The sequence below is a fragment of the Podarcis filfolensis genome (genome assembly GCF_964270895.1).
Source record: "Podarcis filfolensis genome assembly, chromosome: Z".
Taxonomy (NCBI): Eukaryota; Metazoa; Chordata; class Lepidosauria; order Squamata; family Lacertidae; genus Podarcis; species Podarcis filfolensis.
Window position 1 is genome coordinate 47,508,409 of NC_139617.1, and position 20,084 is coordinate 47,528,492.

Consider the following 20,084-nt stretch of genomic DNA (forward strand, 5'->3'; position numbering starts at 1 on the left):
AGAGTGCTTACAGCTCTAGCTCCAGATTAGAAACTGGGTTTTCGAAGCAGCCTTGGGAGTACTTCCAGGAAAGGCAACTCCTTAGGGCAGCTTAAGGGATTATTCGAGCAGAGCCAGCCATCACCAGGCGCTATTAAGGTGGTGCTTATTTGGGGGTAAGAAGAAGAGAATCTCAGACGCAGAAGGCCCTTGGGCTCCCCAAGCACAAATGTGTCAGAACAGGGCAATCTGCAGAATGCTACTGGGTATGAAGACCTTCTCTGCAAAATAAGGGGTTTCTGCTTGCTCTAGGTTTTTAGCAACAGGGAGTGTTAAATTTCCAACAGCCTTATCAGCGTTTCACCTTGGATGGCTACAAAAATGTCAAAATCACCACCACCACCACCACACATGGAGGTACTTGACACAAAGTTTTCAAAACGCTGGGGAAGTCCAACATCCAGGCAGCTATAAGCAGTTGCTCCTCCATCCCAAATAGATTTCCCAGTACTGTACCCTCACTGGAAGTGGGAAGGAAAAGGAAGAGAATTTAGGGGAGAATGACCTACACAAGGTGCTCATGGTTTGTCAAATATATGACACAGGAACAGCAGAGGCTGCCCTGTGCCAATAGTCCATCTACACTGACTGGTTCCCAGATATTGTTGACCTTGGGTCCCCAGATATTGTTGGACTACAACTTCTATCATCCCTAGCTAGCAAGACCAGTGGTCAGGGATGATGGGAACTGTATTCCAACAACAGTTGGGGACCCAGGGTTGAGAAAGGCTGCTAAAGAAAATCTTATTGTTTGAAGCCTCATGTGGGGTGTAAGCACTATGAAGGTGGGATATAAATATTTACTTAAATCAGTCTCAACCAGCCCCCGGTAGGGTAGATCAGCATGGTTATCATTATATTACTAATGAAGATTGTAATATGTCAGGACACCTCCTGTGCTAGTATACTGAGTTTGTAGCCCACGACTTCCCACTCATTGCTCATGCTCTCAACCACCATGTCAAATCGGCTCACCTAATCAAATGAGGCAGCTGCACGGGGGAAAGGGGAACAGATAGGGGAACAGATATTTTAAGAGGCATTAACTAGGCCATCCAGCTTTCACCAACCTGGTGCCTTCCAGCTGTTTTAGACTACAATTCCCATCAGCCACAGCACCATACAACCACTCTGGCTGAGGCCTTTGGGAGTTGTAGTCAAAAACATCCAGAAGGCACCAGGTTGATGGAGGCTGTGTTAGGCCTGGAATCCCCAACCTTCGGCCCTCCAGATGTTTTGGAATACAATTCCCATCATCCCAGACCACTGGTCCTGTTAGCTAGGGATCATGGGTGTTGTAGGCCAAAACATCTGGAGGGCCGCAGGTTGGGGACGCCTGGGCTAGGCTATCCTGACCAGGGTTGGGAGATGCTGCAAATTTCAAGTTTCCCCCGGGTTCTCATTTTTCCAATTTAAATTTCAATTCTCCAGTTTATTTATTAAATTTATAAACTTCATTTACAGCAGAGCTTCCCAAACTGTATGTCATGACACACTAGTGTGCCAGCTGCAGTGTGTAGGTGTGTCGTGCGAATGTTCCCCACGCTCCTTCCGGGGCTGAAAAGGGGTTAGTTTAACCTCTGGTTTGCTAGTAAAACTGAATTACTGTGTAGCAATATGGTGCATGTCTACAAAAGCATTGTAACCAACATGAAGAGTTTGGAAAGCTCTGGTTTACAACATAAAAGTTACATAGTTTGTGATTTTTTGAAAAAAAAGTGCTCATGAAAATCTATAAGCATTTTAGTGCGAATTTATTTTTTATTATTATTAGGGAAGTTCTTATTATTTAATGCTGTACTGTTTTTAACACTTGATTGGGAGCCGCCCAGAGTGGCTGGGGAGACTCAGCCAGATGAGCGGGGTATAATAATAAATTATTATTATTATTATTATTATTATTATCATCATCATCATCATCATCATCTCACTAATGCACACATTTGTAAAGAAACTTCCTCTAAAATAATGCATCTGCACATGATATTTATAATAAAATATGCATTTTATGGATATTTCACTATGTGCAATTCTTTTCATGTTACTTGGCTGCAGAACAGCAGTGCAAAAATTGGAGAAGGGTGAACTTTGTTTCATTCTCATATCATTTCAGAATGTGTGATTTAGGTAGGTTTGCCTTTCAGTGTGAACTTAATTGAACTTCTCCCCGTTCTTAATCCTGGCCACCCCCACCCTGGCCATGCTGGTTCATAATAGGTTCAGGATTTTCCCCCTCCTTCCTTCCTACAGCCAGGGGTAGCAGAAGCAAACACACTGCAGAGGTTTAGATTAAAGGCGCTTCACTGGTCTGTATCCGTGCCCCCCAAATTTTGCATTCAGTTAACAGGAAAAAAAGTCTGGAGGAGGAAAATGAGGATCTGGCACACTTGAAAGGTAAAGCCCCACAGCTCAACAGCAGAGCCTGCGAGAAAGTATTGGGTTCAAATTCCCGGTGCCAAATGGCCGGCTGAAACACAGAGACAGTGACAGGCCAGAGACCTGGGCTGATGGGCCCATAATCCTGTTTGCCTGCAGATACCCAGCTCAATCCTCTGCTTAAAATATCCATTTCATTTCACTTTAATATTGCAGACCCATTGTCCTATCCAAAACGAACCCAGTTTTTAAATATAATATAACAAAATCAATAAAACCAAACATCCATTAAAACACAATGATACAGCAAAATGCAAAATGTCATTGAAGGAACAACAAATTTGCAGCAGGTCACTTATTTAAAGCTAGCTTGGCTTTAAAATGAAAGACTTCGTCATCCAGCTGAAGGTGGAAAGAGGGAGAGAGCTTGGAAGATCTCCAAGAACAAGTCCCACAACCGCGGAGCCAACACTGAAAAAGCCATGCTACTTTCCCCCTGCTCACCTGATGTCAGAGCAAGGACTGCAAGGCTCATCTCAAAGTCCAGGAAGAAAAGAGACACCAGAACGATTAAGAAGCTGCAACAACTCCCCAATGAGGAAAGGTCACAACATTTGGGGCTTTTTAGCTAGGGCAGTGTTGGTGAGCCTTAGAGAGCGAGTGCCCAAGCTGCAACTCAACACCCACTTAGTGCCAACATGACCATTTAACCTGAATACTGAGATTTTAGTTTAGAAGGGGAGCCAAACGTGCTCTGTTCTGAGCATAACTTCCATTGTGAGTGCCCCACATCGCTGACACTTCATTTGATCAAACTTACCTTTGTTGATATCTACAGGAGCCTGGCTAAAGGAACTTTGAATCTTGCTTTTGGACACAATTTGAATGAGTTTTCTGTTTGTGGCTTCTGTAGTAGATCTTGTAACCTTGTCCTTTCAATTTTTGGATTATTATTATAAGATTGTAGAATGGCTTGGTAGCGTTTTGTGTGCTGCTTACTTTATACTGGTCTGCTCTTACTTGCAGGCAAGTAGGAGTGGGATTAGGCTATTCTGTTAGGCAACGTTGCTGCTTGCACGGGAACAGGAATTGGATTGGGGCTGCTCAGCTGGGGAAGTGCAGGCTCCCATTGAGGGGTTCGTGGCTGCACTCCCCTCAAGGGAGAAGTTTAAAGGAGCCCCCACCTCTGCATCATATCCCCTGCAACCCCATGAAGGCAGCCAGGCTGAATATGTTAAGTTGTGGGCGAACGTATCAGACGACACAGCGATTCTTCCAAAGCAGCTCTTTATTTGTAAGCTGGAACAGAACTGAACTGAGGAGCTCAGTCAGCCTGCTTATATAGAGCTCCACTAGAATGCAACAGTAACCATTTTCTGTAACTAGCCAACCACTGAACGTCACTTTCGATCCTTCATTTGCATAACTATCTACAGTATCCCCCTGCTGGCCCAGGGTGAGAACTTCAGTACATAACAGAATAGTTGCTGGGGTTGGGGAAGGTGGGCGCAGCCCGGAAGCCGCATCTGAGAGCTCCTGCACCACCTGAGGACAGCCAGGTGCTCCCCAGCTGAGCTCCCCGATCCTGTTCCTACTTGCGTGCAAGCAGGAGTGGATGGAGATCTCTCAGAAGTGAAGGCTTGGTGCTTCCCAGCTGAGAGATCCCCACCCTGCTCCTGTTTGCACACAAGTAGGAGCGGGATGGGGCAGCTCAGCTGGGGAGCACGAAGCCTCCACTCCACTTCTGACTCCTCTCCCACTGGCCCCTCAATGGACTTAGCACAGAGATTTTGTTTCTGCAAGGACCGGGCCCCTTCCTCCCCATCACCTTGAGCCAGGTGATCAGGATACTGCAGGCCAGGGCCAAGCACAGAGGCAGCACTTGAACCACAGCCATTAATAATAATAACAACACATGTTCCTTGTCCTCAAATCGTGTCACTCACATGCAAGCCCAGGACGCATTTCTCTGGCTGCAAACCTTTGGCCTCCTGTGAAACGCTTCAGGAAAAGCAGGTTTGGCAACCCGCAATGTTCAAATCCAGATAAGCGTAAAGAAACATCTGCCCGTTTCCTTATTCACAGGGAGGACTCTAAATTATCTAGGCCAGTACCATCAAAGCAGCCACCTGATTAAACATATATGTGTATATACATATGTGTATATGTATATCTAGGTTTTACGCAAAGGGCTTTAAACACTCAGAGTCATAATAATTCTTTGAAAATCACATTTCTCTGAATGTTGCAGTGATGTCCTCCAAACAAAAAATGGGTGCAAACATGCTAAGATGACCTACCTAAAAATGTATACATTGGTGAAAAGAACATACAGAAATGCATTATTTTACAGGAAGCTGCTTGCAAAGATGTGTATATCTGTCAGCACTGCATACAAAAATGTGTTTATTAGGAGAAAGCTGCAGTAAAATGCTGGTGGATGTTCACCAGGATCAAAATTTGTGAACTGCTGGGCCCTAACCCTCTTCTCGCTGGAAATGTATGAAGTTACCTTATATGGTGTCCAACCACTGGTCCACCTAGTTCAGTTCTGCCCATATGAACTGGCAGTGGCTCTCTGTGGGACTCCGACAAGAATCTTCCCTCAGCATAGAAGGATCACGCCGGGGAGCGAACCTGGGACATTCTGCATGCCAACCAGGCACTCTGATGTTGAGCTACAGCCCTGAAACAGATTTCCCTTCCACCCAAAATTCAACTGTTTTGAGAGCCCATTCAGTCCGCCCACAAGACTCAGCTTCATAAATCTCGTTTGCTTCCTGCTCATACCCAAGAGGATGCTAGCTGGAAGATCAGGAAACAAGCAAAGAGTGCTAAAAATCAAAACACCCTTTTGAGAACTAAACTGAACATGCAGCTTATCCATCCAGTGGAGACCGCAATCAAGCAACATATCACAGTTGGGAAATAAATTATTACAGGGTAGCCTGTTTATGGGAAATGGTCTCCCCAACCCCCTTTCTTCTGATATTATCCGAAGTTCTAGGTCAGGGGTCAGCAAACTTTTTCAGCAGGGGCCCGGTCCTTCAGACCTTGTGGGGGGCCAGACTATATTTTTGCTGGGGGGGATGAACACATTCCTATGCCCCACAAATAACCCAGAGATGCATTTTAAATAAAAGGACACATTCTACTCATGTCAAAACATAGTGATTCCCGGACTGTCTGCAGGCCAGATTTAGACGGTGATTGGGCCAGATCCGGCCCCTGGGCCTTAGTTTGCCTGCCCTTGTTCTAGGTCAGCCTTTCTCAACCTGTGGGTCCCCAGATGTTGTTGAACTACAACTCCCATCACCCCTAGCTAGCAAGGCCAGATCTCAGGGATGATGGGTGTTGTAGTCCAAAAACATCTGGGGACCCACAGGTTGAGAACCACTGTTCTAGGTGCTCATTTGCACAGTATCACCATATGTCAGCCTGGTGACCTCCTGATGTTTTGGACTACGTTGATCCTCCCTGCAAGGCAGAGTATCCTGGGAGCTGATCCTGACAGCGCTGTGCATCACTATAGCCGTTCAGAAGGTTCAGAAGCGTTCTATCTGTTACAGCTGCACTCGGTGCCACCCTTGCCTGCAGCCATGGCACCTTGACTCAGTGGGCTGTGCCACCCAGGAATGGACAGCAAACAGACTTTCCCCACAACACCACCACACCCCTCTAAGCAGATGCCTGCAGCGCAGCCCCAAAATACTGACGACACCACCTCCAGGCACACAACCTTTGTTACGCTGTCCAATGCGGTACTAATGCAGATGCAAGGGAAGCAGTGCTGGCAGGGAGGTGGGTGGGGAACTGATAGAAGACAACTGCAGTGCCTGGATGGACAGGGATGGGGAACTCCCATCATCCCTGACTATTGGCCATCTTGGCTTCTGGGGCTGATGGGTCCAGCAACATCTGGAAACTTCCCATCCATGGCCCAGGAGATGCTTTTGAATTATGGTGCTGGAGGAGACTCTTGAGAGTCCCATGGACTGCAAGAAGATCAAACCTCTCCATTCTGAAGGAAATCAGCCCTGAGTGCTCACTGGAAGGACAGATCCTGAAGCTGAGGCTCCAAGACTTTGGCCACCTCATGAGAAGAGAAGACTCCCTGGAAAAGACCCTGATGTTGGGAAAGATGGAGGGCACAATGAGAAGGGGACGACAGGACGAGACGGTTGGACAGTGTTCTTGAAGCTACCAACATGAGTTTGACCAAAATGCAGGAGGCAGTGGAAGACAGGAGTGCCTGGTGTGCTCTGGTTCATGGGGTCACGAAGAGTCGGACACGACTAAACGACTAAACAACAAGAACAACATGGCCCAGGAGAAAGGCAAGTTCAACCCTCCCACTCAGCCATGAAGCTCACTGGCTGAAACTGGGCCAATCACTCTCTGCCAGCATAAACTACCTCGCAGGGTTGCTGAGAATATGAAATCGAGATTGAGAGAAGATGATAAACCACGCACTTTGCCCTGAGAATCTTGGGAGGGGGGGACTGGGAATAAATGTATCAAAACACATATGAAAAGCAAATGTACTAAAAATAAACAAACCAGTAAGGCATGTCATCAGCTGTGATGTTAAAACTAATATCTCAACTCCTTTACCCAAATCATGGTTACCAGAGTGTCCTTTCACAGGAAGTAGGATACTAATAGGCAAAATGGTTTCAAACCAGCTCAGGTTTCAAATTGTGACCTGCATATGGACACCATTCAAATGGCCCCTTATGGGCATACCTAAAATAATGCATGCATTATTGATTAGTATTTGCAAAGTTTCCCCTCAATAAAATGTAAACAGGAGGGTCCTTTCTAAATTATCACTTTACACTGCACCAACATGCACTTCCTGCATGTAGAAATATCACATAAAGGAGTGGGAAAGAAATATTATCTTCCCTGATGAACTAGCTTTCTATAAGCATGGACTTTTTAAAAAAGGAATGAACACAATTGCTCTTCTGAAGTGGTTCAGGCCATTAAAGACTCTTATTCTGAATGTGTGATCTAGTACATGGACACAGGTGTAAAACCGAGCCATTAAGCTACAGTCTTATCAATTACTGTGCAATGGAATGGAAGTGGGTGGAGAATAGATGCGTCCCAGGTATGCTCTGCCAAACGCCTTCAAGCTAAGGAAGGCGATACCTATTTAGCTGCCCAAGAATAATTATGTTAATAACTCTAACTCGTCATTTTCAAAACTGATTTAGGGCTGGCAAAGTGTCATCAAGATATGACCAGCTCTGCATGCATTTTGCTCCACTGAATCTGAGTGACTTCTGAGACTATTTTTGCTTGGAATCTGGAACAGCAAATCTGCACAATGCTTAACTTGGGGCTGAATTCTCCAGAGCGTTTCCACAATGACAAACCCCCACAGCTGAGGTCTCAGTGGACAGCTGCGCAGCCCTGTTCAGCTGGGGCTCCACTTTCCCCCGCTCCTGCATTGCAGAGTTGGACCCTCTGGGTGCCTTCCAACTATTAGGATTCTAAGGACCCTTTAATTAGTCAATTCCCATATAGCACCTGGCCACAATCTGGCTCTTAATTGATGGTTTGAAATCCCACCAATTGCTTGCTTGCTTGTTTTTCAATTGCATTTTCAGCTTTCACTTTTAAAAGACAAATAAAGAGGCAAGGTCCTGTCCCTCATCACCAGCAAATATAACAATGAAAAATATGTGGAAGTACCTGGCAAAACCACAAGAGCAAGAGGGGAGCTGAGCAGGGCTACCTCTGTGTGTGTGTGTGTGTGTGTGTGTGTGTGTGTGAGTGTGAGAGAGAGAGAGAGAGAGAGAGAGAGAGACTTATCCCATCTCTCTCTTCCCCATGACAGTCAATAAATTAGGCAAAACAAATTTGCATAATTTTTGCCAATCACAGAATTCAGTTTCTCTTGGCACATAATTCTTTGCATAGAGGATAGGCAGCCCTGGATGCATGCCAACAAGTCAATGATTCCCGCCCCCCCCCCTCACTTTTTGCCAAACTGTCAGTTAAAGCAATTTTATTCCTGCTTGCAAAGTGTGTTTAAAATAGCAAAGTGGAGACAACGCCACCCTCCACTATTTCCCTTATGGTGCCAGCGAGCAGTGACTATGGGAAGAGGGATTGATTGCTAAATCACTTTAAGAATTTTAGTTCAGTGAGGGGAATATAGTGGGCTCCTAACAATCTTCAGCACCTTTAAACTACACTTCCAATAATTCTTTGCAGGAAGCCATGACTCTTTAATGTAGTATCGTATTTATTTATTATTTATTGCATGCACATACTCATTCCACTTTTACTCCAAGGAGCTCAGGTTGGTGTACATGGTTCTCCCCCTCCTCATGGTGCAGCTGAGAGAAACTGACTGGCCCACGGTCATCCACTAAGCTTCATGGTTGAGTCACAGTCCAGCAGTCTAACCACTACTCCACACTGCTTTAAATGCCTTGACTGTATGGTGTGACCGGGGCCAGAGTTGCAAGAGAGCAACCCCACATTTTAGCACAGCAGCTCTTCTTAATTTTGCACTATGCCAGGCCAGCAACAGCTTTGTTCAAAATTACGTGCTTCAATGATGCAGAGATGGCCTCAGCATTATTATGAAGGCCAAACACCCAAGAGGACACCTAAAACATTTGCTCTAAACTGTCTTCCACATCCACTGCCTGAATGCCTCATAGAATTGAGCAGTACACCCACAATTTAGGGGATGTCCTGAAGTAGAGGACCTTATGCATTATATCTTGCGCTGCCCCTTATATAATGAATCAAGAGAACGATTTTTAGCACCTGTAATGACAAGGTCCCCTGGCCAGAACCCCTCTGACATGATTTTATATCTCCTCGCAGACACAGATAAGTATGTGACCTGGCGTATAGCACTCTTTGCAACTGCCGCTAGGAAAATTAGAGCAAATTATATAGCCAAGGTAGCCCCCAACTGTAAAGGAGATGAATTTATTTGACCCTATCTACATCAAGCTATATTCTATCTTTATCACCAAACTCTGAATATAATTGCACATTGTATTAACATTATTTTTTAATCTGTTAGTGGCCATGTGATACCTTTAGCTTATAAATTTTATTGTTGAATGTCTTAACTTGTATATTAAGGTACTTTTATAGCTCTGTTTAGAGTAGGTAATGTCTTCATAATATAAATGTTTTAAGTTTTTTGTATCAATCTGGTATATTTTCTTTTAATTGTTGGATGATTCTGTGTACATTGCGGCAGCCCTTGGCTATGTGCAATAAAACTGACTGACTGACTGACTGGCCTGAATACCTCATAGAGTTGAGCAGTACATCCACAATTGCTACCACAGAAAAGGGCCGCTGCAAGATTCTAGCATCCTGCCGCCCCTCTTGAGATAATGTTTTCCAGCCACTTCAGGTAAAAGTCAAGATGTGTCAATCCATTGACTGATGAAAGTCAAGAGCTGTGCTGCTATCTGAAGAGAGCGGCAACTTCCTCAGGTAAAGGTAGCAGACAGTTCACAAAGTCCACAAACCCAAACAGCTGAAGGGGGAAAGTTTATTGCATCTCTTACACAACAACTTCCACACAGTGAGAAAGGAATTCATTAAATTTTCACAGTCAAGAACAATCAGTCACCCACCAAAGAGGATACAGACTGCAACCCTGGCCGATTTGCTGCTCTGACTACACCTCCTTCCAGTCTCTTCAAGGGGTCTAAATGGCTGATTCTGCCACACCAGTGCAATGATGGTGACAGTGGGCCTCCCTTAGTGGATGCTGCCCTCTGTCTCTCTGCGGGAGCCTTTGCTGCGGATCAGTAACTCATGCAGATGAACAGCATGCAGCATCTTCCAAAGGTTGGGCAACCCTAATCCTGACACACTACTGGGAACGCAGGAAGCATCTCTGCTATCGGGGCATCCAGGCAATCAATCAATCAATCAACCAAGGAGCTTTGTGACTTATGTGATGTGTCCAAGGTTGTATTTGTGAGAGTCAGAAGTTGCAAAACCAGCTCAGGTGCCAGGAGGGTGAGTGTGCAGGTGGTGTCTTTGCCAATCTGGTGCTCTTCGGGTCTGTTGGACCACAACTCCCATCAGGCTTATGCTGGTTTGTGGTGCAAAACATCTGGAGGTGCCCCAGATTAGCAAGGACTGCTATGCTACAGCATTTGCAACACAGACAAAGGGGTCTGATTCCATACCAAGATTAAACGGTAAATTAGCAACAACAAAAAAGCTACCTGCCCATTATGCACAACAAGAAAAGAGGCCCTCTTTTCCAGAATCTATTTCTTTACTGGATGACACATGGTTTTAGGCGCTCCGTCCATCAGAGTGGGAAGGAATGAAGCCTTTCTCCTTTAGTGAACACCAACGGGTGGGGTGGGGGCAGGGTGTGAAATCCACCACTAAGCAGGAGCTTATGCTCCAAGGCCACACATGCAAGTCACATCAATCGAGAAGTAAGGCACAATAAGAGCACTCTTGTTAAAAACAACACCAAGGAAACAGCCTTGAGAGCACATATCAGTACAGTGGTACCTCGGGTTACATACCTTCAGGTTACAGACTCTGCTAACCTAGAAATGGGACCTCGGGTTAAGAACTTTGCTTCAGGATGAGAACAGAAATCGCACAGTGGTGGCGCGGCGGCAGCAGGAGGCCCCATTAGCTAAAGTGGTGCTTCAGGTTAAGAACAGTTTCAGGTTAAGAATGGACCTCCGGAACAAATTAAGTACGTAACCAGAGGTACGACTGTACTGTACTGTATAACTTTGGCAGGAGCTATCCAGTCCTGCAGCTAAACTCCCAGCCCCCAATATAAGCCAGTCCACCTCAGAAAAAACTGCCAACGGTGGAATACCCCCCCAAGCCCCCACTAACAACAAAGTGCATAAATGGCAGCACATAACTAAGAGGAAATTATTCGGGCAGGGTGGGGTCAGCCAGACAGAATCAGGGCTGGATAGAAGGGAGGGGGAGAGAATTAAAGCTTCGGAATAGAATCATTAGGAAAATAAAGGGGGGGGTCATGAAGGAAATGCGGGGAGGAATGGGATTGAACCCTAGTAAGAGAAATGTTAATTAAGGAAATGACGGGGGGGCATATCTAAAGGAGAACAAGGGGTGTGGAGGGGGGGCGAAGGACAAAGTGAAGCGGGGCGAAGAGGAAGGTTGGGGGGGGGTATTCTGGCTAGGGGAAAAAGTAATGGTGGGGGAGATTAGGACTGAAGAGAAAATCCAGGAGGGGATGGGTGCAGGGGGGGCACAGCGACCGGGAGGAGAGAAAGCCCGCAGGCGGGGGAGGCCCAGAGAGAGAGAGAGAGACCCCCAGAGGGGGAGGGGGCTTACTGAGGAGGCCCCAGGCGAGGGGCGTCAGGAGCAGCAGGCGGAGGAAGGGAGCGGCGCTCATCCTTCAGCGGCTGGCCCGGCGGAGCATCGCGGCGACGGCGGCGGCTGCTTGGCGATGCGGCACAGGGGAGCCGAGGGAGCAGCGCTGCGCTGGCATGAGCAAAGCAGAGCCCGGGCGGGGCCAGCCGGCGGGGAGGGGGCGGGCGCGCGCGAGGGACCAATGGCAGCCCTCCTTTGGTCAGCAGGCTTCGCCCCGCGCCGCCCACCTGGCCGTAGCCGCGAGTGGCCGCAGGTGCAACCGGGCTTCGCAATCGCCCCGGGACGCAGGAGGGAAAGGGCGAGGCGGGTGCCGAGCGCAGCGCGCAAAGCTCCGCCCCCGCCGCCTCCACCTGGCCGCGCTGGTGGCGCTTAAACCCCGGGACATGTTTTTTTTTTTAATGTTTCGCCAATAATATCAAAGCATACTCTAGTAGTACTGATGAAAAAAAGAAATACTCTCGCCGTTATTTCATAGTTATTGATGATGGTCAGTTGCGTAATACTAAAGCATGATCTGTTGTTATTTTTATTAGTAGTAGTAGTCGTTAATACTATACACTAAATACCCGCACGACTTTTTTATTGCTATTAATGCTGATGGGTTTATTTAATACTAAAACATCTTTTTAATTATTATTAGCCATAAATAATAAAAATGAAATACTCTCCTTACCATCTTACAGTTAATTATTAATTGGTTGGTTAATATTCATACTCTCTTATTATTATTATTAGTCACTGATAATAAAAAAGAAATACTCCCCGAACTTACAGTGATTAATAATTATTGCTGCTGTTATTAGCCATGAATAATAAGAATCAATATTCCGCTTATTATTTTATTGTTATTAATGATTATTGGTTTATTTAATACTACAGCATGCACTGTTGTTATTATTAGTCATTAGCAATAAAAATGAAATACTCTAATTATTATTCTGTTGTTATTAATGATTATTGGTTGATTAATATTGAAGCGTGTCCCATAATTATTATTATTAATCATTGTTATTAATGATTCAGATGTTTAAAAATTAGTATATTACAGAGTACCTAATAATGCAATTCTATTCATGTCCACTGAGAAATAAGTTTGTTCAGTGGATTTAATTCCTTCTAGGTGTGTGTCTATATAGGATGGGGGCCTAAAAGTGCTAGGAACCGTACTACAATTTAAAATAATACTATTTAAAATTGTGGTTGTGTGTGTGTGCCAACTTGAATAAAATATTGGGGGGGGGGGCAGGTAAGACCCACCCTGCATAATCAGTCATGTGATGCAGTGCACACACACCATCTGAATGGCAGTGCCCATTACCTTTGGGAGGGGCTTTTATTGGGGTGGGCATGAAAACCCCTCTGCCCCTAAAAGTTGGCTCCTGTGCTCTGGCTTAAGGTTACCAGATTTTTTTCAAAGAATCTGGGGACACTTTTTTTTTTGAAAAGAGAAAAAAAAGTTATTAAAAAAAGTTGTTGTTTTTTAAAAAAAGAAGTAATATCTTCTCTTCTGTGGTCTCCTTTGTCGCGCGGCCTTCCTCTGGGCCCCAGCCTGGTCTCTTGGAGTGCTAGCCGCCGTGGAGTAGGCTTGGGTCGGGCCTGGGCTCGGCCACATGTCCTTGCCCTCCCAGTGCTCTCCTACCTCTCCTCCTCAGCGGCAGTGGCGCGGCCAGGTCGAGGCTCCCCTCTTTTTTCTCCTTCCTCTTTCTCTCTCTTCCTTCTCCTTCTCTCCTCCTTCTCCCTGCATCAGCTCCAGGGTTTTACTGGCCCTGGAGCATCGCTGGGCAGTCTGCTGGGTGGCCAGACGCTCTCGCTCCCAGCTCGATTTGGGTCATGAGGAGTGTTCAGTGGTTTCCCCAGTTGACGCACTGGGCGTCCCCGGTTTCCCCTTGGCAATGGCAGCAGCAGTCTCAGCAGCCCAGAGCCAGCCTGGTAGCGCAGGAGCTGCTCGCTGCCGTGGCGCCCGCCATTTTGCCTCGCTGGAAGTCTCCTTATGATGTGTCATGTGCCGTTGAACCATTCCCTACTATTAAATCTACAACACTTAAAATATACTGTATCTTTCGCTCTATAAGACGCACCAGACCACAAGACGCACCTACCGTATTTTTCACCCTATAGGACGCACCGTCCCAGAAGGCGCACCTAGTTTTTTGGGGGGGAAATAAAGGGAAAAAAATTATCCCCCCCCCCGGCGCGGGGCTGGGGCGGGGGAAGCCCGAGCTTCCCCCGACCCCAGCCCCTAGAACAGGCAACTCTCCGCAAGCCGCGGGAGCCCAGCGCCGCGCTCCCGCGCTTTGCGGAGAGCTGCGTGAAGTCTGGGCACGCTGAGCTTAGCGCGCCCAGGCGTCAGCATTCAGGCAACTCTCCGGAAGCCATGGCAGCTGCGCGAAGCCTGGAGAGGGAGAGGGGTCAGTGCGCACCGACCCCTCTCGCTCTCCCGGCTTCAGCGAAAGCCTGCATTCGCCCCATAGGACGCACACACATTTCCCCTTCATTTTTGGAGGGGAAAAGGTGCGTCCTATAGGGCGAAAAATGTGGTATTTTTTGGAGGAGGAAAACAGGAAAAAAATATTCTGAATCCGTCTTGCTGTTCTGGCTTCTGGGATAGCTGCGCATCCTGCATTCGCTCTATAGGACGCACACATATTTCCCCTTACTTTTTAGGAGGGGAAAAGTGAATCTTATAGAGCAAAAAATACGTTAAATCTGGGGACATTAAATGAAATCTGGGGACATTCCAGGGACAGATTTTGTCCAGGGACAGATTTGTAAATCTGAGGACTGTCCCCGGGAAACAGGGACGTCTGGTAACCTTACTCTGGCTAGTCTCATTGACCAGGCCTGTGGCCATCTAGATCCAAAGCCCCACGCAGCTGCAGAGCTCACTGGGTCATCTTGGACCAGCCACTGTTACCCTAAGGAACCTACCTCACAGGGTTGTTGTGATGATGAAATGGAGGGGTGAGGGTGAGCCAGCCTCACTGTCCTGTGTTCATTGGAAGGGCAAGATAAAAACAAATTCAATAATAAGAAAAGGAATGCATTGTTTTTTATTTATAAAAGTGGTACCATTCTGCTATCAAAGGCAAGCTGGGACATTACTTCACCATTATGGTTACCCACAATGCACCCCTCTTCTAAAACAAGAATACCTGCTACATATGAGCTGGCAGCAACTCGAAAACCGCTAGATTGTAGAGCCCGCTCATTCTTAAATCACAGTTCATTTTCCTACAGCATAACATAACAATGCCACCTTATGGCCAAAAACCTCCACACCAGCTTCAGATCTAGAGGTACCTAAAGCCCAACTGGACAAATCCTTCACTACATCTTAACTGTAAGTTTCAAATTTGCCTGAAAGCAATTGCCGCACTGCCCAGAGGCTAAGGTCATCCTGAGACATCCTTCCCCCACTTTTTTGTTTTGTTTAATTTTATTTATTCAAAGCATTTATACTGTGCACTTCAATTAGGAAAGTCACCCAGAGCAGCTTATAGGTCAGTGGAGATAAAACAGTCCCTGTCTCTCAGGCTTACGGTCTAAAAAAATGAAACATAAAAGGAAAAGTGGATAGCTGCAGCTCCAATCTGGTGGAACGCTCTGTCACAAGAGACTAGGGCCCTGCGGGACTTGACATCTTTCCGCAGGGCCTGCAAGACAGAGCTGTTCCACCAGGCCTTTGGCCAAGGCACAGCCTCACCCCCTCCTTCGGTAATCCTCATAGAACTCTAGCCCAATGGTTGCCATTAATTTGATTTTAATTAATTTTTATAATGAAATGTTTTTAGAATGTTGCACTATTTTATTGTTGTTAGCCACCCTGAGCCCGGCTTTGGCTGGGAAGGGCAGGATATAAATAAAATTTATTATTATTATTATTATTATTAGGGAGGGAAGAGGAAAACAAGTGAACCTGGACACCCCAACTAGACCCACGGAAATGGACCTGTGTTAGTCATGCCAAGCAGCATAGCATGGTTTGCTGCTGCTTGGGGTGGATGCACGCTGTGGGGCAGGGCATGAAGGATGAATGGAGTCATTCTTGTGGCAGTGCAGCCCTCACCACCAACACTGCCAGAGCAACTCTAGCTCTGAGCCGCTTTGTGAGGCTGGGATCTGGTCTGAATTATTTGCCATTAGGCCAGAATATGAGTAAGTAAGCCAAGATTTTCCACTGTCCTGCCTCCACTGTCTCTTAGCAACAGCCATTCCGTAAGGGTTGGCTGGTTAATGTAAGAACGGATGTACAAGTTTGCTTTTTGTTTCCAACCCTTCTCCCTCCTCATCCCCTTTTCCTTGTTTGTTGTGTCTTTCAGAATTGCAAGCCATTGGGTGGCCTTCAGCTGAGGAGTGGGGTTTAATAAACCCACATAATTCCCGCCCAGTTTGAGGAGAGGAGAAGGAATCCGTTGAAGTTTAACCCTTTTGGAGGACATTTCACACACACACACACACACACACACACACACACACACACATGTGTTAGATTCTGTGGGGTTTGGCACATGCAGTGTGCTGGGCCCTGAAAATCCCGCAGGCACCCCGTAGCTCAGAGGAAACCCTGGCAGCAAAAGCCACAGTTTGCATTCCCCTCCACCTCTGCCCTCTGAAATTCAGCCTGAATTTGACAATTTGTGTCCTGGTCCTGTGGCCCAAGATGTCTGAGTACCTAGCATTACTCCTGGCCAGAGGTGTGAGGGGACTCAGGTCCAGGGGTGGGGGAAGCAACCCCTCCAGGTCTATTTGCCTGGCAGGAATGTGCCTTTGAGAGATCCCTACATGTGTCAAAACCTCTTGGAATGTTAGCATACCACCCAGGGGCAAAAGTCACATCCGTTGCTCCTCCCACTTTTGTCTTTGGCCCTGCCCACCATTGGCATGTGGTGTCACAGGACTGTGGAGAAATTGTGGCCCTTGGCGTCTCAGCAAAGGTTCCCCACTGCGAAATTGTAACCTGATTTGTTGGGAAGGATCTGTGGTTGAGAACCTGCTTTGCAGGTGCAAAGTTTCCAGGTTCAACCTCTAGCACCACCAGCTTACATAATAATACCCTAACCCAAATCCCTGGTCAGGGCCCTGAAGAGAACCTACTTGGACTTTGCATTTCACCCTTCAGCCATTCCATCAACAGCATTCTGAGGATTTTAGAAGCGCATTCTTGGAGCAAACCCCAAATCAGGGCATGTCCCCCCACTACACATTTGCAAAATGCAAAAGGTATCTGCTTAGGGGAGGATGGGGAAATACATTTCAGTTCACAGTTGAAATAATTCCTGAACCAATTCATGGGCACAATCTGAAACACAGCTCAACCAAATATTATCAGGGGCGGTTGCCGCTGCTGCTGTTGCTGCCCAGGAGGACTCAGAACAGCTCAGAGTTCTTTTAAAAATGTTTTTAAAAATTATTTTTTCCCCTTTAAAATTTTTGGTTTTGGTGTGGGGGGTGGGATGGATGTTTAGTCGGGTTTGGGAATGTGTTTAATTTTGGTATGTTTGTAATTTTTACTGTTTTTGGTTTGTATTGTTTTATTGTGTGTGTGTGTGTGTGTGTGTGTGGTGGTGTTGTTGTTTTAGGTTTTATTTTGTTCTTAAGGGGAGGGGTCAGGGCTGCCTGGGAGTGGGTCCCAGCCAACAAAATGGCTGGGGCAGGTTCCACGGGGGGGGGGGATGCATTGGGACAACCGATCTCAGTGATCACAGGTAGGAGGAGGAGTTACGCTAAGACCAGACCATGTCATTACCAAGGAGGCAGGTTTAGTCATAGTTTGAGGACTATTCATGCCAACATGACCTTACAAGGGGCCGCTTGGGACTTCGTGGAAAGCATGGCTTCCATGGGGCTGTCCCTGAATAAGTCTGGCCCAACTCATAACCGCGGACATGCCTTAGACCTGGTGTTCACCTCTACTGACGTGGCTGATCTGACACTAAGTAAAAATGAAACTAAAGAAGTGCCATGGTCAGATCACTTCCTAGTGCAACTGGACTTCTCCACGACCCTTCCCCTCTGCAGGGAGGTGGGACCAGTTCGGATGGTCCGCCCCCGCCACTTAATGGATCCAAATGGTTTCCAGAGAGTAGTAGGGGATGCTTTATCCCATGTTGATGGCCTTTCAGCTGATTCGCTGGTGGCCCGCTGGAATGTGGAGTTAACCAAGGCTACTGACTGTTTAGCTCCAAAGTGCCCTCTCCGATTGCATGGAGCCCAGACAGCCCCGTGGTTTTCCATGGATCTGAGGGCAATGAAACAATCACTGAGACGTCTAGAGCGCTGGTGGCGGATAACTCATTCTGAAGCTGACCGGACATGGGTTAGAGCTCAGTGTCAAGCCTACCAATTGGCGATAGCGACAGTGAAGAGGACTTTCTTCACCGCCTCTATTGCATCTGCAGAAAGCAGCAGCAGGAGACTTTTTCAGGTGGTCCACAATTTAGTGGAACCACCTGCTACATCGGGGCCCAGTATGGGCCACATGATCTCCTGCAATGATTTTACAATTTTTTTTGCACATAAAGTCACTCAGATTTGGGAAGAGGTAGACTCCACCGTGGGAGCAGGGCTGGGAGTTGTTCAGCAACCACTCAGGAGAGGACTAGAGTTCTGTCTAGTCAAGTTGCGTGGGATCAATTCCAATCTGTTACCTCCAAGGATGTGGACAGGCTGCTTGGATGAGTGAAACCAACCAATGCTAGGGACAAAGGTAAGAGCTGTTTCCTAGTTCTGCTGGATCTCTCAGCAGCTTTTGACACCATCGACCATAACATCCTTCTGGACCCTCTAGAGGGGGCACTGTTATACAGTGGTTCCGCTCCTTCCTCCTGGGCCGTGTTCAGAAAGTGGTGTTGGGGGATGAGTGTTCAGACCCCTGGGCTCTCACTTCTGGGGTGCCTTAGGGTTCTGTCCTCTCCCCCAAGCTTTTCAACATCTACATACAGCCACTGGGAGAGATCATCAGGGGGGTTGGGCTGGGCGTTCATCAGTATGTGGATGATATCCAGTTCTACCTTTCTTTCAAATCAGAACCAGTGAAGGTGGTGAAGGTCCTGTGTGAGTGTCTGGAGGCGGTTGGAGCATGGATGGTGGCTAACAGATTGAGGTTGAGTCCTGACAAGACAGAAGTACTGTTTTGGGGGGACAGGAGGTAGGCAGGTGTGGAGGACTCCCTGGTCCTGAATGGGGTAACTGTGCCCCGAAGGACCAGGTGAGCAGCCTGGGAGTCATTCTGGACTCACAGCTGTCCATGGAGGCGCAGATGAATTCTGTTTCCAGGGCAGCTGTTTATCAGCTCCATCTGGTACGCAGGCTGAGGCCCTACCTGCCCGCGGACTGTCTCGCCAGAGTGGTGCATGCTCTAGTTATCTCTCGCTTGGACTACTGCAATGCACTCTATGTGGGTCTACCTTTGAAGGTGACCCAGAAACTACAACTAATCCAGAATGTGGCAGCTAGACTGGTGACTGGGAACGGTTGCCGAGACCACATAACACCGGTCCTGAGAGATCTGCATTGGCTCCCAGTACGTTTCCAAGCACAATTCAAAGTGTTGCTGCTGACCTTTAAAGCCCTAAACGGCCTCAGTCCAGTATCCCTGAAGCAGCGTTTCCACCGCCATCGTTCTGCCAGGACACTGAGGTCCAGTGCTGAGGGCCTTCTGGCGGTTCCTTCGCTGCAAGAAGCCAAGCTACAGGGAACCAGGCAGAGGGCCTTCTCAGTAGTGGCACCCGCCCTGTGGAACACCCTCCCTCCAGATGTCAAAGAGAAAAACAACTTCCAGACTTTTAGAAGACATCTGAAGGCAGTCCTGTTTAGGGAAGCTTTTAATATTTACCGTAATAGACTACAGTGGTACCTTGGGTTAAGAACTTAGTTTGTTCTGGAGATCTGTTCTTAACTTGAAACTGTTCTTAACCTGAGATACCACTTTAGCTAATGGGGCCTCCCACTGCTGCTGTTGCAGCTGCCGCACAATTTCTGTTCTCATCCTGAAGCAAAGTTCTTAACCCGAGGTACTATTTCTGGGTTAGTGGAGTCTGTAACCTGAAGCATCTGTATCTCAAGGAACCACTGTATTGTATTTTAATATTCTGTTGGAAGCTGCCCAGAGTGGCTGGGGAAACCCAGCCAGATGGGCGAGGTATAAATAAATCATCATCATCATCATCATCATCATCATCATCATCATCATCAGGGAAATGTCTGGAGTAGTAGCATGCAGCAGTGCATTTTATTAGGCAAGATTGTGTTCAAAAATCTCTATGTTAGGAGAAACGAAACACAAATGCATA

At 47.0% G+C, this 20,084-nt stretch overlaps 1 protein-coding gene across 1 annotated transcript in view; it reads right to left on the bottom strand.

The window, feature by feature from the left end:
* Window positions 1–11,926, bottom strand: part of NPDC1 (neural proliferation, differentiation and control 1) — a 54,237-nt gene extending 42,311 nt beyond the window's left edge. The window contains exon 1 of the mRNA XM_083597449.1: window positions 11,755–11,926. Coding sequence (XP_083453575.1) covers window positions 11,755–11,815 — 61 coding nt within the window. The 5' untranslated portion in view covers window positions 11,816–11,926. The remainder of the gene's footprint in view (window positions 1–11,754) is intronic.
* Between the last annotated feature and the right edge of the window lie 8,158 nt (window positions 11,927–20,084).